The sequence below is a fragment of the Solanum stenotomum genome, chromosome 11 (assembly GCF_019186545.1).
Source record: "Solanum stenotomum isolate F172 chromosome 11, ASM1918654v1, whole genome shotgun sequence".
In the NCBI taxonomy this organism is placed as follows: domain Eukaryota; kingdom Viridiplantae; phylum Streptophyta; class Magnoliopsida; order Solanales; family Solanaceae; genus Solanum; species Solanum stenotomum.
Window position 1 is genome coordinate 43,531,726 of NC_064292.1, and position 21,640 is coordinate 43,553,365.

The following is a 21,640-nucleotide window of genomic DNA, read 5'->3' on the forward strand; positions in this document are numbered from 1 at the left end:
AATCAAATCAACACATTGCTACTTTTGGCTTTATATTATCATATTCAGATTTTGTCTTAAGCTTTTTTTAACACATAATTTTACTTACGTATTTCGTTATTCAAATCGATCCAATTCACATAATCTTTAAATTACCTCACATATAAATTCAACGATATATTTTTAAGGTTAACAATATTATCTCATTAAAGTTATAAATTAATATTACAAAAAATTATAATCTCGTGATAACTTAATTTGCGAACCAACCAACCAACCCTATTATTAATATTAAAGGCGGTAAAATTAAAGAATCCGAATACGAATTCTTATGCAAAAAGGTCAAAAAAAAATATTCGTCCTCCTACCCACTATATATGCCATTTGCCACGTCTTTTTCTTATTTAAAAAATAGCCCCAACTATATTTATTATATTTTATATTTATAACTACTTTAAAACCGACACTAAAATTAAAACATCACACTTCTCTCTCTAACGTTCATCCGAAAATCCCGATTCTTCCAAAAAAAAAAAGAAGAAAAGCAAATCAAAAAAGAAAAAAAACGGATCCAAAAAACATGCCCCGATAAAAATAACAACAAACCCTAACCCTAGCTTTCCTATTTCGCACGCACGAACGAACGAACGAACGAACTCTTCTCTCTCATCATCAACAACATCTTTCTCTGTTCCTTCTCCATACGAATTACAAATCTCAGAGCTTTTATCTGTATTGTATCGCTGTAGATTTGTTAAGGTTTTCCGGTTGTCGGTGGTGGTGGTGATGTATGTTGCAAGGGTGGTTGTGGAAGTGGATGGTGGCGGCGGCGATGACTGGTGGTGATGGTGGAGGGAGATGTCAGCGGCGGAGGAAGATGATGGTAAGGATTAACGAAAGGGAGGAAAAGAAGCCATGTTCAATATCTCTTGTACCTAGGGTTTCGGAAAACGAAATTACAGAAAAGCCCTCAAAGTTGGAGAAAATTACGGAACTGCCACAACAAGCTAAGGAAATTGAGAATGGGATAGACTTTTATACACAGGCAAGAAAAGCTTTGTCTCTACGTTGTCCTTTTGATTCTGAGGATTCTAATTCTCAGTCACAGCCATCTTCTTCATCTACTCTGCACCTTACTTTACCTAATAACTTAGCTCAGTTGTTAAATAAGAATTCTGATAGTAGAAAACGGCATAAGAAGTCTCATGCAGGAACTGAAACTAAGAAGAAGTCGTCTTCGCGGCAAAAAGGGGGTCGGAATAGTGGATTCTGGGATGATGTGGAGGAATACTTTCGTGTATTATCTGTGGAAGATATTGATAGATGGTCTAAACTTGGGTCTTTCGAGTTTTTGGGTAATGATCAGAAATTATTGTACGTTCCTACATCTGACAATGTGGGCAGTGCAGTGAATGATAGTGGGGTGACGGCTAAAGAAGAGAAGGAGAATGAGCAATTTATGGACGTGGACAGTGAAGGAGGAAAGGAAACTGAATTGCCTAAAGAAGAAAATGATGGAAATGTGAAGCCCTGTTCGTCCCCCTCTTTGCCTTTCAGTGGGTTGGAATGGCTATTAGGTTCTAGGAATAAGATATATATTGCCTCTGAACGACCTTCAAAGAAAAGGAAGCTTTTGGGTGGAGATGCAGGGTTGGAGAAGCTTCTAGTTGCTCGCCCTGTAGAAGGGTCAGATTCATTTTGTCACTATTGCAGTTTAGGTGACCATGGTGATGCGCTGAACAGACTGGTTGTTTGTAGTTCTTGTAGTATCCCTGTTCATCAGAGATGCTATGGTGTGCAGGATGATGTTGATGGCACTTGGTTGTGTTCTTGGTGCAAGCAAAATAATGAGACGGTAAGTATTGACAAGCCATGTGTTCTTTGCCCAAAAAGCGGCGGTGCTCTGAAACCTTGTAGGAAAAGAGGTCTGGGAAGTGAAGAATCTTCTGGACTGGAGTTTGTTCACTTGTTTTGTTGTCAGTGGATGCCTGAGGTATTTGTTGAGAATACTAGGATCATGGAGCCGATAATGAATGTTGATGGCATAAAGGATACACGGAAGAAGTTAATTTGCTATCTGTGCAAGGTGAAACATGGGGCGTGTGTTCGGTGCAGTAATGGTATGTCTTGCTGCTTCCTTACTTTACCATTCCTGCATTTCTTCGTTTGATGATTTTCTCGAAGATGTTTGGTTTGGTTAATTGGAAGCTACTATTTGACATAGATAAACGTTTTTCTATTTATAGTCAGTGACTTCGTTGGCATGTGTATATACAATTCATCCTGTATTCTTTTACAGAAAAAATGTTTGCATATTTGACATTCTTGTATATACTTATATCAGTTTTCTTGGGCTTTCATCTTATTTTATCAATCATTTGTAATTGTGCAAGAATTAAGAAGAAATAAATCTTATTTGGTTGCAGTGTTCATTCTTTTTTGATTGCCATGTTCATTCTCCACTTCGTCCACTCTGTTCCTACAACTCATGAAAAAGGTTGTAGATCTTTCCTTATGTTCTCTTCTTGAAACACGGCTTTGGAGTTACAATGTAGGATAGCTGGAAAGAGCGACACCGATGTGATTCAGTTATGAACTTGATATACTTGTTATTTTTCTGAAATGTACTTGGGGCTGTTGACTTCCATTGGTTAAGAGAACGTGGAAACTTTCTGCAGATTATACTTGTTTTGTCGTAGTTTCTCTTTCCTTTCTGTTTCCCATTTTCAGTCTGGGGGGAGTTGGGGTGCTTTTCGCAAAAATATATTTGGGTCATTAGAATATGAGGAGGTCACTGGATCAGAGATTTTGATCAGTAAATATATAGGTTACAGCCCAAAGTTGAAGCTGTAGTTGCTGATAAACTTCTAAGCAGTCCCTAGAATAGCTTTACTGGTTACATCATTCTATGTAGAGAACTTTCTTTTCAGTGATGAGAATTTGTTTGGTGTCAACCACTCAAAGACTTTCTGCAATTTGAAGGGGATCTGTAGTAGTTTCTTCTTGTTGAGATGGTTCAGAGATTACAACAAGAACATACCCAGTGTAAACCCACAAAGTAGGTTTTGGGGAGGGTAGAGTGTATGCAGACCTTACCCACTACCCTAGAGGTAGAGATGCTGTAGATGGTTGAATAGAGGCTATAAGTTTAAGGTCTGCGTACACTTTATCCTCCTCAGACATCACTTGTGGGATTACACTGGGTATGTTGGTGTTAGATTACACCAAAAAGTCAAAAGCCATAAACAAATGTATTTAAGCTGTTGCACACTAACGATTTCTCTTTAGAGCATCTCACATTTCTTTCCTTCCATGTATTACAACATATAGACACAGGAATGCTGCACCAAATCCTTTTTAATGGTTTATTAATACCCTTGGAGTTTTAGTAGCTCTTTGACTGTGTTTGGAATACCAATAGTGATCTTGAAACAATAGAAGAATAATGTCCAAATTTGTCCTACCACCGAGCAATGCAAAAACATGTGGCTGCCATTTTCCACTCAAGGATTCTCGTTTAACTCAAGACACTTTATAATTGTGAATTTCTAGTTATTAACTAGAGAAATCTTGTTTATTATCATATCATATGAGCCTGCACTTGAGCTTAGCTTTGTCCTAGAATAGTAAGGAGTTGAGATCGTTTAACTTGAGCTTGGATGGTTTATGATCATGATCAATTTGTATTGGATATATATACTCATTACCCTGTTTGAAAAATGTCCAAGTTTGTGCTTGAATTAAGTGAAATGGTCCAAGTATGCCTTGTGAATAGTTAGGGCCAGCTTTGCTCTTGTTGTTACATAAATTTGCCTACATATGCTCTTAGATGCAAATGGAGCATTAGTTGGATCTGAATAGCATCTAATCATTTTGATTTGCAACTTGGACTCCACGATTCCTTCACATGGGTAACTATTAATGCAGGGCATATCTACCACTTTGCAGAATTTAGGGACAACTTTTACCCTTTTTCCTTTATTTTTTCCCTTCAAGTTTTTATCATTCACTCTTCCAAAAAGGTGAAAAATCACCTCATCACTTCCTTATCCAAGAGATCTTCTCCACCGCAAAACCAACACCTTTAAACAACCCCCTTTTATCACCCATGTCTTAACTCAGGTTCTTTCTCGAACCATCTCCAACCTACGTATTCAAAGATGGTGTTCATAGTAATGTTATTTTTGTGCCTTTTTTTGGTGGGTCAGGTTGATGAAGGTTGTTTTTGGTGATGAAAGTTTCCTATGGTGGGTTCTATTGTAGTAAGAAGGTAGTTGGCGATTTTTTTCTCTTTGGGGAAGGCCACTGGTGGGGTACGGTGATGATATATGGTGCTTGTTGGTTGGCTAGTGGTACTTTTCATGTGAGGGGTGAGGGACCACAGGTGATGGTGAGGGGTGTTGTTGTTTTTGGGTTTGGTCTCTAGTGGAGCTTTTTTCGTGGGTCTCACGTGGCCATTTTCTTAGAAGGGTTCTGGACAGGGGGAAGAAAGGAGAGTGGAAGAGGGTTACTGGTGTATTTTTGGCCCCTTTTGAACCAGTTCCCAGCACCTCATATTTTTTTGGGGTGTCCAAAGATTCGATTGGGACCAGTGGATGAATGAGGTTATGGAGGATCTGTGGAATGGATGTGAGAGGCCAATGCTTTTGTTGTATACTGGCAATGGAGTGAGAAAAGAGAGATGGTGAGAGCTTGCTGCCTTTTCTCTTTTTCTGCTAGTGTTGTTTTTAGAAAAGGGGGGGAGGGTCGAGGAGTTATTTTGTGGTGGTTTTTGCCTAGAAGGTGGCTCTGTGGGGTGGTTTTTTTTTTTTTTTTGTTTTGAAAGATGAAACAATGAGTGAAAGGAAATAAGGGAGAAAGGTGTCAAGTTTGCCTTTAAACTTTGCAGATGTTATAGACGTGCTCTTTGTTAGCCATGTGGTAGACCAGTGTTGTCCAAAGCGAGAAGCGCCAAAAAGCTCTAAGGTCCGGATGGGGATTTAAGTCCAAACCACAAATAAAATGAGGGCTTTAATGGAAAGAAGCCGCAAATAGAAAAAAAATACAAATATATATATGTTTAGTCCAAGGCTAATAAATATAAGTATGAATAACAATCTATGGACAAAGAAATTGATTTTTTCACAGTACAATGAAATACTAATTGTTTAGCGTCATCGCTGCAGAAAACACTCGTTCACAAGGAAAAGTTTTTGTTTTAGAGCCTTACTGACGACACTGAAGCGCACATTTTGCAGATGGCGTTTTACATGCCTTTTCTGTAAAAATACTCTCATGGTTTGCTATCCTTAGAAGAGTTTTTGATCAATGATGTAATGTAATTTCAAACTACCAAGGCAAACTATTTACACAGCAATGCAATTTCAGCAACTGAGACAATTTAGTTTCTATCCGGCTTAGTCAGTCACTGAATTTTGTGTGCAATTGGTGATTAAATTTGTCCAGTTTCATGTGACATTGCTATATATTTTGATAGTGAGTCTTGTAGAGGTGGAATATAAAAAAAAACTGCATTATGAGTCTACCTTTGCCCCTCTTCTAAAAAACTCCTATCATGTACATTGCTTGGAGAGAGAAGGAAAACCAAATAAACTGAAAGATTCAGTCTGACAAAATCTTTCGTTCTACTCTATTTCTATAGACTTCCAGGGTTTGTTCTTTGTTAACTTCTTTTCTTAATGATTGTAGGAGCTTGTAGGACTTCTTTCCATCCTATATGTGCCAGGGAAGCAAGCCACAGAATGGAGATATGGGGGAAACTTGGATGTGATGATGTGAGCTCTTGTTTTCTGTTTTTGAAAATTCTTATTCTTCCTGTCGTGGCTCTTTTTACCTGTAATATTCAACTGATAGTCCTTTTCTGATTTTGGTTTTCGAATTGATGTTATTTTATACTAAATGTACTTTGATCCTTCATGTTGTAACATCATGTTGATTTAAAGTGTCTTCCTCGTTACTCTTTACCTACTTATTTCCAATGCTTTTAGGTTGAATTACGTGCATTCTGCTCGAAGCATTCAGATTTCCAAATCAGCAGTAGCAGTCAACAAGGTAAAGGCACTGCAGTAGACGTTGTTTCTTGCTCCACAGATAACAATCAGTTGGCTGCGTCAGTCACAGCCAAACCACACAAGTTAAAGCTTGGCTTAAGAAATGGAGACAGAATGGTGTTGCACACGGACAGTTCCACCTCAGGTTTAGATAAGTTGAATGATGATGGATTGCAACAGGAAGGGCTGCTGGAGAAGGGCTTGAATCTTAGACACCAAACAGAATACGGTGTTTCACAGCAGCCTGTTAATAGGGACTTGTGTGAAAACAAAGATGGTGATGTGGCTGATCCAGTAGATTTCACCATGATATTGAAAAAGGTATTGTCATCTAGGCAAAGTAGCAACTGTACATTCACATAGTCATAGATCATGTTGGCAAATCTTGAAAACTGTGATGAAATGATACACCGATATATTAGTCTTTGCATCATTGCATGTGTGGTTTTCTCGGGTATATATACTCTGTGTATTAACACAATTCAATGAATGCCCATTGGAGGTGCAGAAATGTCCACGTAGTTATCAGATTCTGTCAATATGAAAATTAAATAAGATACGATGGTCTGTTTGACCATGGGTGACTGATTTTGTTCTGGAAGTATATACCCCATAAGATTTGGTATCTGTACTTTTAATCTGGAGAACCTTTTTTTCTTCTTTGATTCTAGTTTTATATGCCATTTAAATTTATAAAATACTGAATATATTCATTCTTTTTGTAGTTAATAGAGCAGAAAAAGGTTGATGTAAAAGATGTTGCTGTGGAGATTGGTGTACCTTCAGATTTGTTGGCCTCAATGCTCAATGTAATATTTTTTTTCTAGTATTCTCCTCTATACTTTTCGTGTATTATGCACATGATAAGAAACTCAAGAATTCTGTCTCTTTTGAAGATGAGTTGATTTCTTTTTGATAATGCACTGATACTTCTCTTGATCTACAATTCTGCTAATTGCAGGATGGTAAAATGGTTCCTGACATACGGTCCAAGGTAGCTAAGTGGTTGAAGAATCATGCTTATATTGGAAGTTTACATAGAACTTTAAAAGTCAAAATTAAATCCACAAAAGCCCCAAAAGTTGGGGCTGGTGTGGTGGATGATTTGGATTCCATTAGAGTAACCGAACCTGAGATTACGGACTTCGTACCCGTGAAATCTGTACCACCTCGAAGAAGAACCAAAAACAATGTCAGGGTTGTGAAAGATGGTGAATCACTTTATTCATCTAAGGAGACGGTAAACATTGATGGAGTAGCAGCAGATGATGCTAAAACTAGTGTGAATGGAAGGGAAGATTCAAGTTGTCCAAGAGAGCTTCTGTCTGCTGGTGTACAGAAGGTATGATAAATACTCATAAATATTTTATGATTTTGTAGATCTTGATTATTTAATTATATTTTTCATTGAGATCAGTCAAATAACATGTGATATGAGATCAGTTTTACTGAGTTGGTTATAGGCTACCTTAACTATTTGATTTTCTTCCATGTCTACAATTAAACCAAACATATTGGTTGCTCTAGGCCTCATTTGTTTTCATTAAGATTGAGATGTATGAATCTGAATGCATATCTAAATATTAAGATTTTAGATGTTTGAACATTAAGATGATGTATTAAGATGCACTACATAATTACGACTATTTGTTTTCTCTACATCTGAATATATAAAACTTGTCTTTATTTAAAGCTCAATGAATATACAATTTAAATAAAATACTAAATTAATCTAATACTATATCAATAAAATATTTTAAAAACATTATATCACAGTTATAATGGTGGTTGGTGGTGATGATTGTAAATGATGGTAACAACTCACTATGTGTCACTTTGGTGATTGGTGGGGATTGTGGTTTTGGTGATCGGTGGTGGTGGTTGACAATGTTGGGCGATGACAATGGTGGCAGTTAGAGGTGAAGATGGATAGAGTGGTGATGAGCTGCATGCCATCTTTGTAGAGACCTTTGAACAGACATCTAAATGATATTAAGGCATGTATGGACTTGATTTGAAATCTGATTGATTTGAAGTTGAAGTTTTGTTTGGACATGCAATTTGGATCTCTTAAGTTGTATTTTTCTCATAAACATGAAGACATCACAAGTTGTGAAAAATATCAAAATTATTCCAATTTTTAGACAATCTTACCAAATGAGTAAACCATAGTTCATAAATAAGATATTAGTATGTCTAAGGTGCCGCTTTTATAAAGTGCATATCTCCACGTTCCTCTTCTAAATATAATAAATGTTTGGGATTACAAACTTCCAAATACACATTAGTTTATAAAGATCCACTAGTCAACAATAGTAGTAAATAGGTATTCTTTAATATAAATCCTTTGACATGGTACAAACAATCTCTTCACGCCAAACATGTTTTTTTTGTTGCAAAATATTAACTTATGGGTCATGTTTTACATTTTAAAAAATTGAAATCACAATTTGAAATCTCAAATCTTTTTTGGGGGAGAATTTACAATTTGAAATCTCGATTCCAAGTCGCATGTCCTAACACTGAATTAAACCATGATCCAATTCGCATGTCCAAACTCCTACTAAGATTTTGTTTCATGATCTTGATCATTCAGATCTTTTAGACACATAAAGTGATTGCAAAGTTTTAAAAAACAAATAAACGTACTTAATGATTAAGATTCAAATGTTCAAAATAGAGATGTGAGAAGTTTTGCTTTTGCTATAGACTGACCGTCCTGTTAGCAGTGCTATACTAGATTGGCACCCTAACTGGTACCTATACAGCTACTCCTTGTCATACCGTTGACTCTATCTATTCATGGAATTTTCTTTATTTCATTTTCTAAAACAAACAAATTTAATGACTGAAATCTTAATGATTAAGATTAATACCTTCATCAAGTGCAACCAAATGAGGCCTTAGTTTGGTTGGGCTGAGGTTGTTGCACTTCTGCCACCTTTTGGCAAAGTAGGCACTAAGCCAATGAGCAATCACCATCCTTTTGTCAGCTCGACAATGAGCAAACCCCATCCTGTCGCCAACTTGATAGCCATGGGAGGCTGGTAGAGATGATTTACTTTCTTTGGTAAGCATTAACCGAAACGAAGCCAGAGTTTCATGATTGGCTTTGATATGAGCATTTAGCCTATGAGCAAGTCATCACGTCGTCAGCTCGTCAACGAGCAAGCGAATGAGCAAGGCCAATCCTGTTGTCAGCTTGATGGGGGGTTGGTAGAGATGAATACTTTCTTTGGTAAGCATCAACTAAAAACAAGCCAAACTTTCATGAGAGTGACTTTGACACGACATTCATTTGAGATTGACCATGTGTTGTGTGTTAAGGTTTAGGAAACTGCACATTAGTTGCTAAAATATAGGTTCTTTTTTTTTTCCAGTTTAGGCTTTGGTATGAATGGCATTGATAAGGCATTTCAGATTAAACATTAAAATCAGTGAATTTGGTAACTGAAAGAGAGAAAAGACTGAAGGTGCAAAAAGGAGCGAACCTAAGTTGTGAAAAGTTGTTACCTATTGAGCATATGATGACATGGCTCAGAAATGCAGCGCTGTAGAATGATATCCTTATGATTACAGTATTCTGATTTGTATCATGATCTTAGGGCTCAAGTTGTTGGGGGCTGGCTGTTAAGCGTGGACAAGATAATCTGAGTAGGAACCATTAGTGTCTTTTACATTTGATGGTAGCTAGCTATAGATGTAGTTTGAGTCATCCAATTTTCTTTGGAAGGTTATTTCCTCTTTTCAGACATCTCTTCTGGTTGTCTGCACTTCAATAGAGGCACATGTGAGCGTTGGTGATGAGTGATTGATATCATTGAAGATGCATAGTGATATTATGTTGTTACTCTTTCTCTTATACCTTATTCTGAAAAGGACGATGGGGTCTTAAATTCAAGGGTTAGAGCATGCAATACTTGTTGGGAATTTGGGCATTGTGATTCCTCAAGGTTTTTGAAATAATATTTTGGAAACTACTTAAAAAGTACTCTTACCTCACAATATTATTATCTTAAAATGCTTAGGACATGCTTGAAAAAATGTTGTAGAAGAGAGCCAAAATAATAGAAGTGTCATATTATAATGATTTTCTATTTCTAATTCCTCATTGTCAAGAAGAAGTATAGTGGCGCTTTCGTTCTCCTTCTGATTCTTCGCATTGTTCAGATTTCGACTGTTTCCGCCACTGATGTTGGTAATGCTCATGTTGAACATCACAAAGGTGAAGACCCACAGGTTGGATGACTGTCTTTTAAAGTAAAAAACAATAGTTTGATCTCTATCCTACCTGCAAATTTGCACGTGAGGTCAATATACGATATCTCTCACCCTAATTTATAATTATCATCAGTAACCAATTCACCACAACTCTCGCACTGTTCCTATAACTACATCAGTAAGGAATGGATATTTTGCTGCTCACCAGGAGGAGACCAATTCTTTGAATGTTAACAGATTTTTTTTAAAAACAATTCTTTTTGGCACCTTAGTACTCCACATTGCCTTCCACACTTCTCTCATGTTGCCCCCTTTAGTTTAACCTGTGTTATTGGAGCTCATTGTGAAGCATCTTCCCTTGATCCTCTCCAATCTGTCCCACCCTTTTCCTGTATATTGCAGGTGCATTTTTTTTGTTGGAAAAACCATTGAACTTCCTCCCTTCCCTAATCCTATTTGTTCCTCTTGAACCTTGTAATCCCGCACCCGCTAAATGCCTTGAAAGTTCCTCATCTGGTTGGATACTATCATCTCACTATCAGTGGAGCGGACACACATAGGGATTCCTTGTTCAGTGATACTTCTGTTCACCGGTGGTCATACCAAGTCGTATTGCCATTTTCAACTATACAGTCCACGATCTCTGGAACTCTTATTTTTCTTGATAATTCCTTTCAATGGGCTCACACATCGTATGGATGTTGCCTTCCGAGAAAAAGATACATCTCTGCTCTTCCCTATTTTCCAAAATAAATGTGTTGCGGACATGTAACAACCATTTTCCATATAGCACCTTCATGATTCTTGTCTGGATTAACATGATGAGATCAATTTTGAGACCTTTGACCTCTGCGGAAAATTCTCCTGATGGGTCTACATTCTCATTTTTTGCCATTGTAATTTTTTTCCCTGCTTAGGTATCTGTAGTGTGGGTATTTGGCTTTTAAAATACTTGAGAAATAATTCCATTCGAACCTGGTTAAACAGAAATTGCCCCATTTGGCAAAGATCTTGGTTGAGTCTTCTGATAATCTTATATTTCTTTACTTGTTTGGTATTCTGTTCTGTTGACCACTCTTTTCTTTGCTGCTCTTTTGATGATTTGGATCTTCTCAAGGGACACCTAGATTTTGTGACCCGTTGAATGATTTAGTCAGTGATTGGTCATTTGTTCTTGTTAAGTGGTGTAGCTTTTAAATAGTTTAGAGGTAATGTTCTTTCTTATCTTGTCTCCTGTACAGGTTATGCTCGCGACTATTCCCTCAAAAGCAACTCTAGCAGGCGATCCCAATGATGATGAAGGTTTGCATTATAGATTACTGATTTTTGTATGCATGTTAAGAATATGTAGTTTAACCTTCATATTTCATAGAGGCATTACTGTTCTTTTTCATATATTATCTTGCTGAAATGTGATATCAATTGTCAAGATTCTTGAGATGGATAACGGTCTTTATTTACTTATATTTGTGGGCAAATAGAGAATACCTATTGTAGAGATAGACGGCAGTTTAAACACCTATGAATGATTATGGTTTCATAAGCAACTTGTGTACATACTTTTGACACTGGTTTGGTGTTTAGTAATGGAAGTTTTGAATTAAAAATGACAAAAAATGAAAAAATAGTCTGGCTTCCAATGAGGTTGGAATCAATATAATGGCTTGAGTCCTCGCAGGGACAAAAAAGTTTGGTGATTTTGTCCCCCCTAAACCTTGGTGAGTAGAGTTACAACGTTACATGGTGGTTGGCTTAGTGTGATGTGCAGGATGACACCAAGCAATGAATCTTTGAAAATGATAACTTTAAAAATGTTCAGGTCACATCTGGTCATCTTGTTGGATCTTCTGAAAGGCCTATTTTAGTTTTTAGATAACAGTAGTATATGGGAACGGGGGAGGACCCACCCTATGTCGTGGGGTGTTGACCGACACTGCTTCGTTGAAATTTTTTAGTATTATATATCTTAAAAAATAGAATAAATAATGTTAATGACACTTCTTGAACAACTGAGCTTCTTGGCTCATTGTTGCAGCGCGAATGTAATGGTCATTCGCCCAGGCGCAGCCCGATTTCGAGCCCCGATGAGGCTGAATTCGGCTTTTATTTTTGAAACATTTTTTCAGAGAAAAGTTTAATTTTAGAGGGATTCAAATCTCCAACTTCCTATTTATAATCAAATTAGGCTAAATTAAACCAATTGCACTAGAATATTTAGTACTTAGTACTATCTCCATTCTCCGATGAGGCTATTATCAATACATTTCAAATATGAAAACTCGTCGAGGAAAGTTTAGTAGTTTACTTGACTTACGTTTTATTAGTATATTTTAAATAGTTTTTATCAATATAATGTTATTATATTAATTATTTATCTTACTAAAAATCCTGCGTACGCCACTGTGCCACTGTCTGGGAAATCTATGTGCACCTCGACTATTTCACTGGGTACAGGCATTCCTGTATCAGCCATCACTACATATTTTTTTTGATGAACTAAATAATTCATTGAAGGCATCAAGAAGATGCAAATTACTTACAAAAGTAGAAGTAAAAACTGGTGGAAAGAAATCACCTAACCTATTTTCCTATGTGGGGATATGAATTCTTGTCTCCTATGGTCTTCTATCTAACTTCATCGACTGCTATTGCACATCTTTGTGTGCCTTGATTCTATTTTATATTTCTTTTTAGAAAGACCTATTTCTAATTTATTCTAAATTTAGGCCAATTTTGTAAATGATAACTAATGACGATTAAGTTAATTTTAGTTGGACAAAATCGTATATTCATATTTATTTTATGTCAAACTCATGTAGTAGCATATCTATCATATAATATTGTTGAAAGAGTATGTTCTTCCAGAATAAAGATGAAATATTAAAGAGAAACCAAAATATGGTGTAATGGTTAATAGGTTTAAGATAATAAAAAATAAAGGGAAGCAAAAGAGATTTTTGTTTATCTATCTTCTCATGTATACTTCTTGTATATTGGATTTATCCTTTCCCCCTTGGGTCTCGGACCATGGAAAATAGGTGGTTACTTGTGAGGCTAATGCATGACCTTGCCAGGTGGGTCCTCGATAAAAACTTACAAAGGCTGTCATGCTACCAACTAAATTCACAACATTTGCTTAGGGAAACTTCCCACATTAGATGTTGAGTTGGGATAGTCTAGGTGCATCTTTATTTTTTCGATGGTCGTTTATGAGTTGGGAACCTAATCCACTTATGATAAAATCTGGAAAGGTGACTGTCGTTGCATTTTCTTTAACAATTTTGGTAATTTTATGTTAATGAAGTGGACCTGGGCCTAACTTAACCTGAAGGCTAGCTCATGAGAGGAGGATTGCCCAAGGCCAGAGTCCATGTTCTCATCCCAAAAATGATGTGAGACTCCAACAAGACCATATAAAGAGACCACCCAGACTGTCATGAATGAAGAATCCCACATCGGTGATGGAAGAGGTCCTGGGTTTCCTTATTATGGCTTGAACAATCCTCACCCCTTGAGCTAGCTTTGGGTTGAGTTAGGCCCAAGGTCCATTTCTTTATCATAGTATTAGAGACAAAGCAAGACCCACCCCAATTCATCGTTTCTGTGTTGGGCCACCCGTCTTTTGTTGATTGTTGTCCATGCTCAAATGTATGGTGTTTTATTGCCACATCGCTTATGGGATGGGAACATGGACTTTTTATATGGCCTTGGGCAATCCTCCTCTCATGAGCTTAGCTTTTAGAGTTGAATTGGCCCAAGGTCCATTTCTTTAACAGTTTCAATGTCATTGACGAACTAGTATTAAGCACTAACTGCATATTTTACTGCTCTTTTGCCATCCTCAAAAAGTTAATATGTGAATAATTTGGCTGCAGTGCCAATCCATTGCCTTGACAATGGTCAAGTGGAGCAGGGTGCTTTATCTGTACAGAATCTTGCGACAGTTGCTGATATGAGTAGCACTAGCTCTTCGGTTTCTTTCAATCACTTACCAGATGTCCTGTGAGCATTCTATATTTTATATCTTTTGTCTGCGACTTGTGGCTACTTTTGGGCTACAAATGTGTTAACTAATGGACCTTACCAGCATTTACATTTTCTTCATGCAGTAAGCAGGAAACTTTCCATAGCTCTCACATTCACCCTTTTATTCAAAATAGGTTAAGGCAAATGGAGAGCGGGGTCCCTTTGGATGGTAATGTTTGTGATTTTATGGTAAAAGCTTAAGGATGTAACTTATATATTAAACATTCATGTTATTTATCATGCTCACAGATTTGAGACAAGGTGAGGTTTCTCAGATTGAAGCATCTTCCAGTTCAGGAATCTGCTGCAGTCAACATTCGCAACATTCAACTTCTGGCGACCTCTTCAAAATGAATGGTGCTTGCTCTGAACAGTTGGTAAAGGCGAGTGCTATGGGCCTGCTGGAGCTTTCACCAGCAGATGAGGTGGAAGGAGAGCTCGTTTATTACCAGCACAGACTGCTTTGTAATGCTGTTGCAAGGAAACGTTTTAGTGGTCTCTTCTATAATCCCCCTTTCTTAATATCGTGCATGTTAACATTATTGCTACCTTCTGTTGTGAGTGTTGTCTGAGGACCACAGACTATAACTTGCACCTATTGTTGTGCTTTTACATGCGCTAGAACTCATGGATATTGTTATTGAATTAACTGATACTCATTTAATTTCTTTGCAGATAATTTAATTGTTAAGGTTGTGAATAGTCTCCAACAGGAGACTGATGCTGCTAGGCAACGAGAATGGGATGCTGTGTTAGTTAGCCAGTATCTTTATGAGCTTAGGGAAGCCAAAAAGCAAGGAAGGAAAGAAAAACGACATAAGGAGGCACAGACTGTACTGGCTGCTGCAACTGCTGCAGCTGCTGCATCGTCTAGGATTTCATCATTGAGGAAAGATAATATAGAAGAATCCGTGCATCAGGAGGTTGTAAATCTATTCATGTTAGGACTTATGAGTCACTTAAGCAGTATTAACAACTATTTCATAATTTCAGTTGTAGTTTTCATCATACTGAATGTGTTTGTTTTTTCCCCTCTGTGCTGGATGTTTTGAAGATGAATGCTACCAACGAAAGACTTAGGCTTTCTTCCCAACAAAATCCTCGGGTCAAGGAGACGCTTTCAAGGCCGACTGCTATGCGCATATTACCAGAAACGAACTCTGATCTTGTCCAGCTAAGTTCAGATATTTCGAAAGACCATGCCAGAACTTGTGATGTGTGCAGACGGTCCGAGACCATTCTAAATCCTATCTTAGTTTGTACCAGCTGTAAGGTAGGATGCGCTACTCCAACTGTGTTTATCCTTTATTAATCTTTTCCTAAGTTCAATTTTCCTTGTTCATAGGTTGCTGTTCACTTGGATTGCTATCGAAGTGTAAGAAACTCAACAGGTCCTTGGTACTGTGAACTATGTGAGGAATTATTGTCATCTGGGGGCTCTGGAGCTCAAGGTTCTCATCTTTGGGAGAAGGAGAAACCTTGTTTTGTCGCAGAATGTGAGTTATGTGGCGGTACTGCTGGTGCTTTTAGAAAGTCAAATGATGGTCAATGGGTTCACGCCTTCTGTGCTGAAGTAAATTATGATCTTCATGTTTGAGTATTCATCATTCCGCACTAGCTTTATAAATTTATTGCATTGATGATTGCTCTAATTTCTGTTTCTTCTGTAGTGGGCCTTTGAATCAACATTCAGAAGAGGACAAGTACATCCAATTGAGGGTCTGGTATGTGTTTAACAGAATTAAGAATGTCTTTTGCTCATTTCGGTTGTGTTTAGGTCTGGAAAGCTGGACCAGGATAGTCACTGTAATAGTTACTGTATTACTTATTGTGATAATGACAGGCAACTGTCCCCAAGGGTAATGATGTCTGCCTTGTTTGCCAGCGGAGAAAAGGTGTATGCACTAAGGTAGAAGATGTGGAAGGGCCTTTTTCCTTTTGATGTTGTGTTAAGCTTAGTCTGCTTATTTAAATTCTGCTTTTGTTATTTGCAGTGTAGTTATGGTCACTGTCAGAGCACATTCCATCCCTCTTGTGCTAGAAGTGCTGGCTTGTTTTTAAGCATGAGAACTAATGGTGGCAAGCTGCAGCACAAAGCTTATTGCGATAAACATAGTTTGGAACAGAGACTTAAGGTTGGTCTTGTCTTTGTTAGTGGAATGATTGCAAGTTTCTTTAATGACTACTACTTGTGTCGTATGCTCATTTTGTGTCAAATGTGATCAGTCCGAGATTCAGAGACATGGGGTGGAAGAATTGAAGAGTCTGAAGCAAGTCAGGGTAAGTGATGATATTCACCTGATTATTTATCATGTTTCAATTTGCAGCAGTTGTCTTGCTGTCCTGTTCGTTTCGTATAATATATGTTCTTTTTCTTATTCAGTTTTTCATCTCCATGGCTAATTGATTCTGTGCTAAAACTAAATAGTCTATTTGATGTAGTGCTCTTACTTAAAGTTGATGGTTGAGATGGGACATAGATATCTTCTGCATTGAAAGTTTAAATTGGAGAATTGAGACTTCATATTACCAGTTCAATATAATATTCCTATGTTTACTTAGCAATAGGTTACTCTTTAAGAGGGTGGCAAAGTGACCAGGTGATGGTTCTAGAAATTGGAGACTGTTTGGGTTGTAATAGATGAAAAGATCCCCAGTTTCAAAAAAAAAGAAAGGATAGGTGAAAGGATCCCCAATCTTGACCTTTTGAACTGTAGTCCTCTTTAGTTATTCACTTGCTGTTTTGTCCTTATAACTGTGAATAGCTATTTTTGCTACTACATTTGGTTTCTGCTTAGCATTATCAATAACCTGTTAGCATAGAATGTATCAAAAGAAGAGACCGTTTGGAAGTGAGACGTGTTTGAAGTCTTTTTAATATACAGATGCATGAGCATAAAAGTTACTGGAAACAAAACTAATACTTTCAAAGTAGAGAATCTATAAAATTCAGCTGGACCGAAGAAATATGAAACACAAACAATTAGACAAACCATGCCAAAGTAGAAATTGTGTGCAACCCTTCTCTTTTTTTTGATGAATTAAGAGGTTGTATTAAGCCCTTCTCTCTTTTTTTTTTGATGAATTAAGAGGTTGTGTTAAGAAGCATCAAGAAGATGCAAGAATTTACAGAGAGAAATAGGTTATAATTCCATGGCAACAAAAAATATTTAGGTTCTGGGAGTTAAAACCTAAAGCAAAAACTCTAGGCTGTTAAGCCATTGAGAGGGAACTAATGAAATCTAAAAGGGGAATGATATCATTTACAGGGGAAATGGTGCTTTGTGAACAAGTTAACATTGAGAGGGAACTAATGAAATCTAAAAGGGGAATGATATCATTTACAGGGGAAATGGTGCTTTGTGAACAAGTTACCTTTGTGTGATGTAGGTTAGCTCAGGTAGCATGCTGGAATTTTGAATTCAGTCATTTACTGGATAATATTTGAACCTGAATCAGGCTGTAACTTGCAAATTTCCCATTGATGTTTAAGTAGTTGAATTGGGTCCTAGAAATTTTGATCATTGTTCCTTTTTTGTTTTTGCTGAAAATGAGTGATTCGATTAAAATCCTCTTTGAGACCTGGAAGGTGAATCACCTCTTCATTACTTCCTGCTGTTGGGCTTGTTTCAGAACATGGAGTTGAAATCAAAGAAAATGAGTACTTAGAGTTTTCCTGTTGTCCCCCCCCCAACCCCTTCTTTTAGGAAACTTGTAATAACATTGTATTCAGGGTTTGGGTGCCATTCTGAAGTGGGAATGTTATGTCTTGGCTTCGTAAATCCTTTGTGGTTATTCCCAGTCTGGGAAGCTCGTTTTCATAATATGCTGCAGTTATGAGTTACTGTTTGCAATATGATATTGAAGCATTCTATTTCTGTCTATTACCAGCATGAACATACTTTTGTTTTTAGAATGGCCAAAGATCCTAATCCTATCAAATCCTCCTGTGCAGGTTGAATTGGAGCGATTACGGCTGTTATGCGAAAGAATTGTCAAGCGAGAGAAGCTGAAGGTAGCCTTTGTTTTCTTTTCCACACTCTTTGCAGATTATATGGCATAAATAGTCGTGAATACTGTTCTTGCATTTTTTCTGGTTGATATCACTATTAGCCGCTGCCTTGCCAAACTCATCACTTTTGTTACATTGCTGGTACACACTATTTACTTATTCCATTTATTAGATATTGTTAGGATGGTGTCTTGTAGTATTGCAATCTTATGACTTCATTGACTTTCGTTTGATGTGAATCAATTGTTTTCTTGGTAAGAAGAAATATTTTATTTGAGAGAAGATGAGTATTATTTATAGATATTGCATGAAGTGTGCATGAATATTTACAACAGTCATACGGCCTTCACATCAGGGTCCTATCTATCATAGTATGGATTCTGATGTGTTTAATGAGTGGCCCTGAAATACCTTTTTACGTATATTTACAATGGTAATACTGCCTTCACATCAGTGTTCTATCTGTCACAGTTTGGATTTTGATGTGTTTAATCAGTGGCCCAGGAATACCTTTTTTATGTATCATTGGGAGGTGCATTAACATAATAAGGTAGGTAGTTAACCGGCAATTAATCTGATTTTCAATATCAAAATAGATCCCATTCCTAATCCTGAGTTATTAAGAAGTAAAAACAGATGAGATTATGGAAGTAAATATTCTTGCATTTATTGCTACTGCACTAACAAAAGACTAAGCATAGAAATCCAATCACTAGGATGAAGACTGGCGCCTACTAAAATAAAGGGGAGTAGGTTATGAAGACTAAAAACAATAATTAAGGTGGATAATATGTCATCATTATACTTTGTCATTTTACGTAGTTATAAAGTTGAGCATTTGTTTAGTCAATTTTAACAGCCCAGCCGATGTGCACACACCACAGCTGATGCGTGCAGCCCTTGGCTGATGCTGCCTGTCGTTGGCCGACCTCGCCTGGCCGATGCGTGCAAGCCACGGTCGATGTCGCCCAGCCGACCAGGCACTACATCATAGGCACATTGAGAGTGGAGATAATTGTACCCATGGATTCTGAATCACTAGCTAATTCCTCTTTACACCAAGAAGAACCATGGTAGGAAGAAACATTGTGAGAAATGTCCATGAGAAATAGCTTCAAAGTGGATTTGCATCCTCTATTACAGGGTCCTTTTTTTCCCTTATATCGTAGTGGGACTTAGCAGGTGAACGTCTATCTGCTATTTGGTGTATGTGTTACCTGGCAGATATATGATGATATGCTTTCCATGCTTGAGAAGGGGGAAGGGTTCAGCTTCTTTTCTTTTATGCTATATGTTCATCTGGTGTCATAGCTGATGGACGGTTCTTTGATTTGCAGCGTGAAGTAATTCTTTGCTCACATGATATTCTGGCTTCTAGTAGAGACAATGCTGTTTTATCTGCTCTGACTCGACACCCTTACTTCCAACCTGATGTTAGTTCAGATTCAGCTACTACGACTTCCATTAAAGGCTACACTGATGGCTATAAATCAGGCAGTGAAACAATACAAAGATCCGATGACATAACGGTAGACAGTGCTGGAGCAGGAAAACGGCGCATTAAGTTTCCCGTGTCTATGGACAATGATCAGAAGACTGATGATAGTTCTACATCACCCAACCCTGTCACACAAAAAACTGCACGAGCGTCATTTTCTGGGAAGCAAATTCCATATAGAGCTTCTTCCATTTCTACAGATCACGGGGACATGCGATTGCGATACAGAAAGGTAGAGTTATGTTTGATCTGATTTATTAGAATGACATACTTTGTAACAGGGAATATCCATGCTTTAGTTGGATGTATTGGTTAAATATTTGATATGCATATTTTTAGCTGGAATTTCAGTCCTAACCAGTTTGTTGCATAAACAGCATATGGAAACTTTTGAGAAAGAGCTGGTAATGACTTCAGATCAAGCCTCAGTGAAGAACCAGCGATTACCTAAAGGGTACGTCTATGTCCCAATCCGGTGTCTTCCTAAGGAGGAGGAAGCTGCTCCAGACGAGTGTTCTGGAGAACCACTGGATCCTGATGGATAGGTTTAGGCAGAGTAATTGTAGGATTTTGGCACATGTGTCTAGCATTTTGCTGCTGGTACACCATTTTTATCTGAACCATCGGGAAGGATGCCCTATTTAAAGACAAGATGATGACAACAAGCACCCCTTCCAGGAGCCATCGAGATTAGGTTTGATTGTTGTATATTCAGAGCTTACTTACTGTACAGTGGATCTTCAAGTGGTTTGAATGGCTCTGCCACAATGGTTGTTTATTGTGAGCTGATTGGTGGCAAGAGCTCTGCTTCTTGTAATTGTATACAGTAGTTAGAAGATCTCCCCTACTACTCAAGCTTTGTAAAGTTATTGTAAATATTCTTGCAATATTAATTGATAGCAATTAGCGCAGAGCAATGAGTTTTTAAATTTATCATCATATTTTGAGATTCTTTTAGTGTTCTCTTGTACTGGTTTCAGGTAGCTGCTGTTGTGTGAATCTAGGAGTTTTTCATGGTTCTCATTAGTGGATTTTGTGCATTGCCGCGCCTTACTACCCAGTCTGATATGAGTTTGTGGCATTGCGTCCTTCGCTTCATATCCTTATTATGGAAGCTACTTTACTCTGTTTAATGTTTTATACTTTGTGCTCTCATTTTCAGTTTCTCTTGTCATCTGCGTCTTTTATTGATTTGTGAGAAATTGCTGGTGAGAATGATGTTTAGACTCTTTTGACAAATCTCTACTCATCTATTTTCTGCTATTGTAATATTTAGTTCTCTGTTGATATCTTGTTAACGGTACCATTGTTTTGTTTCTTGTTCTTTCCTGTTATAAAGGTCAGTGTTTGAATATAAAATTACGTGGATAAGTAAATATATACTAATTAATTAGTTAACATAGTTACAATTTACCTTAATTACAATTTACGACCTACTTTTAGCTATAATTACACGGCTCAATATTTTAGTTTTGTATAATTCACACATTTGTGTCATTCAGAATTTGTGTAATATAATTTGTATAACTGTTTAAAGTTCAAATGTTGTGTTTGTATAAATTCGTTATTTCAAGTTTATACAAAAATATTTGAATTATACAAACTCACCCGTAAATTATACAAACCTGCGTATTATACAAATCTATGAATTATACAAATGAGACAGTTTGAACTGTACTTACACCCCACAAATATGCAAACTATAGTTAAGTATAATTAAATTTATTATGGTGACTATTTACAAAAGTATCCCTATAAAATTTCATAATTTATTGCATTGATTAATTAACGTGTATTTTACTTTATTAATAATAAATTATATTAATTTGATATAAATATTCCGTACGAAGTTTT

General features: G+C 37.1%; 1 protein-coding gene across 1 annotated transcript; it reads left to right on the plus strand.

Moving 5' to 3' along the window:
- The first annotated feature begins 485 nt into the window (after window positions 1-485).
- On the plus strand, window positions 486-20,725 carry LOC125843574 (uncharacterized). The gene is made up of 19 exons (XM_049522704.1): window positions 486-2,099; window positions 5,668-5,753; window positions 5,967-6,350; window positions 6,755-6,838; window positions 6,991-7,371; window positions 11,492-11,552; window positions 14,126-14,252; window positions 14,360-14,445; window positions 14,526-14,771; window positions 14,952-15,199; window positions 15,331-15,549; window positions 15,622-15,849; window positions 15,947-16,000; window positions 16,120-16,185; window positions 16,271-16,411; window positions 16,503-16,556; window positions 18,232-18,291; window positions 19,626-20,018; window positions 20,164-20,725. The coding sequence occupies exons 1-19, from the start codon at window positions 770-772 to the stop codon at window positions 20,329-20,331; spliced, it is 4,416 nt and encodes a 1,471-aa protein (XP_049378661.1). The 5' UTR covers window positions 486-769; the 3' UTR covers window positions 20,332-20,725.
- Window positions 20,726-21,640: the final 915 nt, after the last annotated feature.

What these genes read in the sequence shown, in the direction of transcription:
- LOC125843574 (XM_049522704.1), top strand. Translation starts at nt 770, where the DNA reads ATGTTGCAAGGGTGGTTGTGGAAGTGGATGGTGGCGGCGGCGATGACT. An exon ending in TACATCCAATTGAGGGTCTG is followed by an intron (nt 16,001 to 16,119) that starts GTATGTGTTTAA and finishes TGATAATGACAG; the next exon opens with GCAACTGTCCCCAAGGGTAA. An exon ending in AGAGTCTGAAGCAAGTCAGG is followed by an intron (nt 16,557 to 18,231) that starts GTAAGTGATGAT and finishes CCTCCTGTGCAG; the next exon opens with GTTGAATTGGAGCGATTACG.